The sequence below is a fragment of the Suricata suricatta genome, chromosome 2, assembly GCF_006229205.1.
Source record: "Suricata suricatta isolate VVHF042 chromosome 2, meerkat_22Aug2017_6uvM2_HiC, whole genome shotgun sequence".
Lineage (NCBI taxonomy): Eukaryota > Metazoa > Chordata > Mammalia > Carnivora > Herpestidae > Suricata > Suricata suricatta.
The window spans coordinates 124,485,896-124,495,477 of record NC_043701.1 but is presented as its reverse complement, the minus strand read 5'-3'; the positions used below and the strand labels follow the sequence as shown (position 1 = coordinate 124,495,477).

Genomic DNA, 9,582 nt, shown 5'->3' with positions numbered 1-9,582 from the left:
ACGTCTGAACTCAGACAAAACATGAACATTGCCCAAACCACAAAACTGACCTAACTGACCCCTAAGCTTTATTAAGACACCCCATCGTAGAATTAACCCCACTTCCTAAGAGCATCCAATTAGAGTAGTGTCCCACTTTCTTAGTTGCCTTTAAATCACCAAACACAAGCCCACATGCTTCTTAGTAAGTCCTTTCTAAAGCCTTCTTCCTGAGTCCTGCCCAGACTGTGCTCTCTCTTCCTCAAAGAGCAGTAAACCCAACTTGTTCAGCAACAGACATGTTCCTGGTGGTATCCAGCTGGGGAGGTCAGCAGGCCTGACAAGTGTCACATTTGTTCATAGCTCGACGCCTAGCATCTCCAATCATCAAAGAACGGCTTCCTGAATGAACTTTCTTGATCAAGGCAGTAATCATCAGAGTTTACCAAGCACATATTACCTGCCAGGTATCAAATTAACTCGTTTGATCCCCACAATGGCCCTATGAGTTGATGAGCTTAGTGCCCCATATACAGATGAGGAAAATGAGATACAAAGTTTGTAGCACTATTAAGTGGCCAAGTCAGGATCCCAAGACAGCCTGCTGGCCTGGCTCTAGGGCTCTGGTGTCCACACCACTCTGCCTCCCACTGACTTGGTCACAGTGCTCTTGTGTGTCACTGAATAGTGTGAAGTCACTGATCACTGCGCTATCTGCCTGCAAGGAAGTGCACTATAATAAGTGGTCCCAGGGATTCACTGGGATTCCTGGAAGATACAGAAGAATGCACATCCACCGGGAGAAAAAATCTTACTAATAATGGTACCAGAAATAACTGAACTTCTAAGCAACTGGGTTTTTTTTCCACCTTATGAACACATTGATCACAGAATTCAGAATTTTCAACCTAATTTTAAGAAAGATAGGGAATGGGGGCATGGGTGGCTCCGTTGGTTGAGGGTCTGACTTTCGCTCAGGTCATGATCTCAAAGTCTGTGGGTTTGAGCCCTGCTCAGGCTCTGTGTTGACAGCTCAGAGCCTGGAGCCTGCTTCAGATTCTTGGTCTCCCTCTTTCTCTGCCCCTCCCTTGGTTGCTCTCTCTCTCTCTCAAAATAAAGACAAAAAAAATTTTTTTTTAAAGAAAGAAAGGTATGAGATGATTGTAAGTTGAATAAACTTAACCAAGAAAAATATTCCTTTTGTGTTTTTCTCTCAATTTTACTAATGCAGTCAAAAGAACATTCCTGCTCAGTAGTAATATGACTATAATTCTTTCTCTCCCCAGACAAGGGGGGAAGCTGAGGTACAAGAGCCTTAGAAGGTAATAATTAATATTAAGTAGGATTTCAATAACTTAGTTTCATTTTATTTTAATTTTGTAATTACCTTCCATCTATGGCCTACTATACTGGTTTTCTGTTTAAGAGTGATATAAAGTTTCATTTAAAAATTATTTCAGTACAGGGGCACCTAGGTGGCTCAGTGGCTTAAGTGACTGACTTCAGCTCAGGTCATGATCTCACCGTGATCTGTGGATTTGAGTCCTGAAGCAGGCTCTGTGCTGACAGCTCAGAGTCTGGCGCCTGCTTCAGATTCTGTGTCTCCCTCTCTCTCTGCCCCTCCCCCGTTCATGCTCCGTCTTTCTCCATCTCTCAAAAATGAATAAATGTTAGAAATTTTTTTTTCAAATTCAGTACAAATTTGAGTTCATTTAAATAAAAATGTAAAATAAGTAGTGGTACAGGTCGTAGGAAACCAAACAGGGAAACAAAAATCATGGGACACCTGAGTGGCCCAGTTCCTTAAGCATCTGACTCTTGGTTTCAGCTCAGGTCATGTTTCTTGGGATGGACCCCCTATTGGGCTTTGTGCTGGCAGCTCAGAGCCTGCTTGGGATTCTGTGAGCCCCTCCCCCCCCTCACAGTGTCTCTGTTTTTCTCAAAAAAATAAATAATAAACATTTTTTTTTTTTAATCATGAAGGTGTTTTGGGAAACTCTGACTTCAGTATACACTTCACCTTGGATGCTGGAAGGACAGAGTTTAATTCATGGGTCACTGATCTCCAGGGTGCAGTTCCCAGCTGCATGAATTTCTCCCTCAAGTCCAACCTCTGGCTCCATCTTCTGCCTCTTCCCTCACTTTCCTCTGTCTTTTTGTCTTGCTACCCTTCATTTTTCAGAAGAAATTAGAGGAGGTGGGGGATGAGCCTAGGGACGACTTAATAAAGAACATCCCTTTGCTTTGGTAACACCATGCTCAAACACTGGGAGTGACCTGGACCACCTGCTCCCTAAATGAGGAGCTCTCAGAACGCCCAGGCTGATTCCCTCCAGTCCTGCGAAGTTTTAATTCTCAAACTGCGCAGGAACCGAGTTTCTAAAACTGCTTGGACAGCGGATTCTTTGGCCCTCCTCGGTTCCAGCTTAGAGTCCCTGTGAGAGCACGTTCCTGCAGAAGAGTGAGTGAATTAAATTACTTCGGTGGAAAAGCCAGGGAGGAGATGCTACAGATGTGCCCCTCCCCTTTTCCGCCTATGTAATAGCACCTTGACTCCAGCCCTCGGAATCGGGAAGTTTCGGGGAACCCCCTGCGAGTGAGGTGGGCTTGAGGGCAGGGATAGAGCTGGACTCCCGGGATTGAAAGGAGAGTGGGCAGAGCTGGGGAATTACGCCCCGGACCCGGCGCCCCAGCAGCTCAGCCCCAGACTTCCTGGAAAGCTTGGCGGTCTAGACAAGCTGGGTTTAGATTCTCCCCTCTCCAGGAGTTCTCAGGAAGTTTGGGGGAGGGGCGAGCCGCGGTCTCCCGTTCTCCGGGCGCGGGAGGCTGAGGAGGGACTGCGGCGGCCGCGGGGCTCGAGCTGTCACGTTCCCGCCCACTGGCGGGCTCCGGGGCTCCCGAGGGGGGCGGCGGGCAGAGCGCGCGGCCGGCATGGAGGGACTGGTCCTGCTCAACGCCCTGGCCACCCGGCTGCTGTTCCTGCTGCACTCGCTGGTTGGGGTCTGGCGAGTGACCGAGGTGAAGAAGGAGCCGCTGTACTGGCTGCTCGCGCTGCTCAACCTCTTGCTCTTTCTGGAGACTGCGCTCACCCTCAAGTTCAAGCGCGGCAGAGGCTACAAATGGTGAGCGCACCGCGGGAAAGGGAGGGCGCGCGGGGTCCCGAGGTACTGTTCCCTACCCCTAGCAGGCAGCCCAGGAGCCCATCTCTCCGCAGCCCGCCGATTCCTCGCTTGGATTCGGACCCTCTTTGTCCTCGCCCGAAGCTTCCAGGGAGCACGAGATGCTTGCGCATCCGTCTGGGACCCGCCGGAGTATCTCGGGGTCCCACGGCTACACAGGGAAGGCTCAGTCGCTGCCCAGTGTCACCAGTCTCAGGTTTGGTAACTTGGAAGAAGATATGAAAAAAGAAAGGAGGCACTTGCCTGCTCTGCAGAAGGTGCTCCAGAGCTGGGGAGTCGTGGGGCAAGGGGGATGTCCATGTGCCCTGCTCTCTGAATTTGGGGTGTGTGCGTGTGCATTCGCGTGCAGGTGTGGGGATGCCCAGCGACTTCTGTGAGGGTTAGTGTGCGTCGAACAGTCTCCCAGGGCGAGAAGCCCCTCGAAGCACTTTTGTCCCGCTTCGCTTCCTTTAGTACAGAGCCCTGTTTAGGCACCCGCTTCAGGTGCCCTGGTTCCTTTGGAGCCTGGTTATTGGTAAGTGCATCTTGTCAAAGAAGGGTTGCCACGCTCGTGGAGGGACCAGCAAAGACTGGTTCAAACTCAACCTCAACCTGCAGAACTACAGACTCTTGTTTGCTTGATGTGTTATTTGCTCCCCAAAGACTTGAATGGAAATAGAAGGATTGGGAAAAAAATTATCTTGCCATTTACAAAGAGTTTGCACCTCCATCCCTCCACTCCCAAGAGGTTTTTATCCCAAAAGTCGCCAAGTTAAGCCTCTTCCTATATTAATCTTTAAAAACAGTAAAAATTATTGTCACATAAAAAATTCAGTAAAATGTATGCTATACATTAGTAAAACTAAACCAAAATAACAACAAAAACCACCAGTCAGTCTAGTCTTCATATATGCCAGTACTTTTTAAAAATTCCTAACCTACAAGAAAATATTATTAGTCAATTCAGGAATTACATACAAAATGGCATTATAGTTAGCCACTGAATTAAGGGGGGGAGAAAGCCCTTCCTTATAGTTTTATATGTTAAACTGCAAAAGGCTGTGTATTTCATGACAGTTCAAGGATGAGAATATGTTGCTCTTAAGATGATGTGAATCTTGCTTAAATTTTCCATTGTTGAAAATTTCTAGAATTGCCAATGAGAAAATTATTCAAGTAGAATCCTAATATAACAAAATAAGGATTGGAATGCTACTACCCCTCTCTCTCACTATGAACAGCTTATTAAGCAGGAGAGATTTGAGGTACTTTCCAATGTGCCTTTTAAAAATCTCAAAAAAAATGGCATTAGCTTCCCCCTTAGGGTTAAAGAAACAGAAGGAGAGAAAAGTGTTCATGCAGCAGGTCATGTGAGATTTATTTAGTTTTTACTGATCAGCTTTAAGATGCTATGGTAGAAAATCCCTTCCATAACAGGAACATGAGGTCTGCAACTGAAAAGTGTTCCATGGAAGGTAATCCTGTCATCAACCATCACAGCTTCTGAGAGAAATGTCAACCTAGAAGGAGGGACCAACTCAACAGACCCTAAAGAGTAACCATGCTCAAAGAGTAAACCAGAGGCCTTAGCTCATGTTAAGTCAAAATTCCCCTCCAGTTATATAGGAATACTGTAGCCAGTTGGAACTTTACCTCCATGCCTATACCATCATTGACAGCTAATTCAGACTAGTATGTAACTTACAACTAAGAGAGGAAAAGAGATTGGGGCAAAAATGGGTGATCAATATGTAGAGTTAAATAGAGAACTGGGGACACATTCTTATATTCATATGTGGTCTCACAATCAGAAGAAAAATGGAGTAATTGGGGCTTTCCCGCTTACTTGCTTTGAGGCATTAACCAAGTTACTTAACTTCTCTGACCCTCAGTTTCCTCATCTATAAATCCATATAGGTTGTTATAAATTAAATGAAATAATATATTTGATGGCCAACAAATAAAAAAAGAATGTTTTTTTCCTAGATCCTAGGGTTTTTCTTCTTTTTCTTCTTCTTCTTATTAAAAAACACTTGGTGTCAACTGGGCACATTTTCTGTCTGTACCAATCCAACAATTTTACTTGAGGGACTGGCCAAAAAGTCATTGGGTCAGAATCAAAAAGTAGAAAAATATTCTTACCTTTATTTCAGCACAGTCCCATGATGTATTATAGCACTAATTCAGAAAAATTGTGCTGGCTACATAGCTAGACTAATATTTGAAAATAAGCAAATAAAATAGTAGATTTGGTTTATAAAATTTCAGGAACAAACGAGTCTTTGTAAATGATCTAAATAGAAATGTGATTGATAATGCTTTGTTCTATTGATGTTACCAAATGCTTTGTTCTATGACTCTGCAAATGTTGTCATTTTTGTAGTGGACAAAGCTCACACATTATTATGTCATAATGAAAAAAGTCAGAAGATAAAATGCTGACAAAATATAGAAAAATATAGACAATTAACCCTGGTATAACATAGTAACAATTAAAAAAGATTTGATATGGGACATATTTTTTTTCTGGGCTGAAGATTTCTGAGTAAGGTAAGGCATAATTTTTTGTTATACTTGAGTGTTAAGAAACAGTTTCCATCAAAAAATCAATACCAATGAAATAAAAAAGATAAGTAAATATTATGACACTGTCTATATCTCTATAGATCTATCTATCCATTTATCTACATGCAGATCTATATGTTAAATACTTTTTGATCTATTGGTCTTACATTTTAGAATCTATCCTATAGAACCAAAAGTACTCATATTTAAAGATATGTGTACAACATATTAATTTCCATCTTATAAGTAAAAAATAAAGCTAAAAACAACCTGATTATCTAAGCTGGGGAGGAGAGCGCCTAGGCCTGGAGAGCTAGGGCACCGCGGCACCCTCAAGTGCCGTCCCAGCTTGGGATGGAAGCGGACGGGGCGGCCTCCGGGTTACGACAATTATCTATCATGGCTGATTAAAAAATTGCAATATACCCATACTATATATATTTTACTGGTATTAAAAATAATTAGCTAGAGTTTGGCTATTGACCTAAATGGATGTCTATGATATGTTGTCAGGAGAATAAAATTACAGAGTTATGTATATTAAGGGCTAAATTTTTAAAAGACTTGTTAAAGAATTATTCTTTGTATCAGTAGAATACATTATCCATTTATAAGTCACGAAGAAGAATAAGAAGATGAAACCTTCCCATACTTAAACCCTATCAACCAATCAAATAATGCCTGAATGGTAGATTAAGCTCTGTATACACAAGAGGTGGACATTTCTTTTCTGGAACATCAGATCCATGAACCCCTGTTAGACTTCTCTGAGCTACTTTGAACATTGTTTTTTTTCACTAAAATCTGCAGGTGGCCCCAAGTAAATCACACTTACAGAAATCATGGAATGATACATTGAGCTATAGAGGATAATGTGAGCAAAGTTTCCTAAAACATAGCAAACATATTACACTTGCCCAAAGAATGTTTCTTTAGCTGTCCTTTGGAAAGGACACGTGGAGCAAGCACTGCTGAGCTCAGCTATCCAGGGACAGCAACATTACATCAACACTAATAACTTACAGTTGGACAAGTTTAATGTGTTAGAATCCTATAGAATAGAGAGCGCCAGCCAACAGACACATCCCTTGTTAAGCCCATTAAATGTGTGCTTGTGGAATTCGCTCCTTTTCACCTGGTATTTATTGATTTCATGTGCGTATTCATTTATATTTCTATAAGATGAAGACTAGGATCACTTGCTTTATTGTTTCTTGATTTTATTTTGTATGGTCCAGTTAACAATCCAATAGATCCGTGAATTACCATTTAGGTAAAGTCAGGCACAAGACAGTGTTTCTGTTTCTTTTTTTGCCAATACCAATCAAGTATTTTTCAGAGGTTAGAGATGTGACCAAGATTGTGACAAGTTTGAAGCCTGATCACTTGAAAGCAGGTGGTGCCTAATAATTTAACTTATTTTCCAACCTAAGAATAAATAGAAATCTATGTTGAGTTTATTGGTAAAAGTACAGAATTTTAAGTACTGAGCTTTCTTCATCAGAATTTCAAGCATATAAGGTAAATATAATTGAGTTAATAAAATACTTCACTTATTTGGTCACCTTTCTTCATTATCTCTCTTTCCTTTTTCCTTCATTGAGTTTCATCAAATGTCTATTTGTTGAGTTACCTAATAAGCACATGTGATACTATCTTAGACACTGTGTGAATAAGCAGAAGAAACAGAAAACAAACATACTTGAGATTTTAAAATAAAGGGTAGTATTTTGATTAAGTGTTCAAATGTGTGGGAATAAGAATAATTATGAATACTTAGCATTTGTTGATGTTCAGGCTCTTCCAAGTGTCTTACACAGATTATCTCATGTGACCCTGGCAGTCGCTACGATGATTTTCTGTTTCTCTGTTTTCCCTCATTTTTAGAAGAGGAAACTGAGGCACAGAGCTGTGAATCATTCTATTTAGGATCACTTTGCTAGTAATTGAAGGAGCAGAGGTATTAAGAGTCCAACAGTTTAGAGGAGAAAAGATGTGATGAAGTGGACTGGGGAGGGGGTATCATGGAGAAGGGATATCATGGCGTTTGAGCTGGAGCAGGAAAAATGGGTAAGAGACAGGAGTGCAAAGGCTGTGTAGGTAAAGGACATCCTGAGGGAGGTGAGGGTAGGGAAACTTGAGCAGATTTCTCTGGAGGAAGCACACAGCCTTATCATTCTTGATTCAGCAAAAGTATCTGGAACAGCTAATATATGTTTGACACTGTTTGAATGTCAAGAATATGGAAGTAAATAAAATGGGTAAAACCCTGCCCTGATGGAACTCATATTTGGTCAGGGGACTCAGGAAATAAAGAAGGAAACAATAAACAAGTGAACTGATTGGTAACAAATGAGTGATCAGAACTCTGGAGGGTGAGTGCCAGCAGCTCCAGAGGTGTGAAGCAGCAGAGGAAGATTCTGATGGGTGGTCAGAGACTCCCTGGTGAGGCAGCATCTGAGCCGAGTCTGCTAGAGAGAAGAAAGAGCCAGTGTGCGAAGAGCTAACGAGATGAAAAAGAGAGAGGGAAGAGCTAAGTGTGCACTGGGACATTTCTGACATACCCCCAGAATAGACACATAAAACTGGCTTTCTTTTCTACTTTTTCTTATTCCCACTCTTCCCCATGTCCTTTGCCTCCACAGAAAAATTCCTTCCAGATTTCATATTGTTACCATATCTCATTTGAAACATCATGTGTTAGAAAATGCCTGGGTGGCTCCCAACTGAAAACAGGGAAGACGAATTAGGAATCAGAAGGGATTCTATCCTAAACTGATTTCAAATTCAAACCAATTTTGTTAAAAATAAAAAACAAAATGAAATCTGTTTTGAATACTCAATTGTATTTGAAAGATTCAATGGCAGAAATGGAAACCTAGACTTGACAGATATCATATAAAGCCTGATCTTGAAGAGTCTTGGGTAGTGTAGAAGAAATTCTTTGATGTAATTCTGTAGGGTTCAATAAATTGTTCATCAAAATTGTTTACAAAAATGCCAGCGAGAAAGTTGGGAAGTAAAAACACTCTTCTCCTGCTGATCTTTTTGGATATCAGAGAGGATGAAATAGAGGGGTTTAGAAGGAGACCCTGTGATTTCTAGATGGCCAACTTGGGCACTGGATATTCTCCCAGGAGATAGAATATTTCTCTCATTGTTTACACTTGCTGTCCAGATTTCCTGAAACCTCGCTGCTTTAGCTTTTTAGTTATTCTAGTAACACTTTCCACTGTGCACTGGGTTTATTAACCCTGTCTGCAATGTGTATCCAGAGTTTTATAATAGTCATTGTCTTCACATGTGTTTGTGTGTACATTTTATATCCTGAGCCTTGAGCCCAATGCACAAGGATGACTTACATTTGCATCTTTTTTGGAGGCACACATTGAATGTTAGCAGCAAATGACTGTGATCTGAGTCATGACTTAAGAAGAGTCTTATCCTCACTTGAATTAATATCATGCTTCACTCCCAAGAAAAAGTCATATTTTCTTCTTTTATTTCACCATGGACTTGGATCAAAGCAATAATTATGTCTGTATAATTAATAATAATTCTAAAAGAATGGGACCCCCCCAGGAAACTGAACCATTAAGAGATGTCCACGCTTTATCCATGAGTATGTTCAACTGAGACATTTAGAACTGAAAATTAAGGTTATAACATTTTGTGACTTTTTGTATTTGACAGGGAGAGAAACAAAGTGCAAATTGGTGTGGGCAGCTCTCATGAGTCAGTATCAATATATCCTGACTTCTAAATTCCATGTATTTCGCCTCCTCATGGCAGTGCCATTATTTTCATACAGCATCAGGACAAATCTGAACAGTTTAACTTATTTTCCAACAATGAGACATTCACCTTTCTGTCAAGGTTT

General features: G+C 41.4%; 1 protein-coding gene across 1 annotated transcript in view; it reads left to right on the top strand.

The window, feature by feature from the left end:
• The first annotated feature begins 2,792 nt into the window (after positions 1 to 2,792).
• Positions 2,793 to 9,582, top strand: part of TMEM26 (transmembrane protein 26) — a 45,652-nt gene continuing 38,862 nt past the window's right edge. Inside the window, exon 1 of the mRNA XM_029931734.1 lies at positions 2,793 to 3,101. Coding sequence (XP_029787594.1) covers positions 2,911 to 3,101 — 191 coding nt within the window. The 5' untranslated portion in view covers positions 2,793 to 2,910. The remainder of the gene's footprint in view (positions 3,102 to 9,582) is intronic.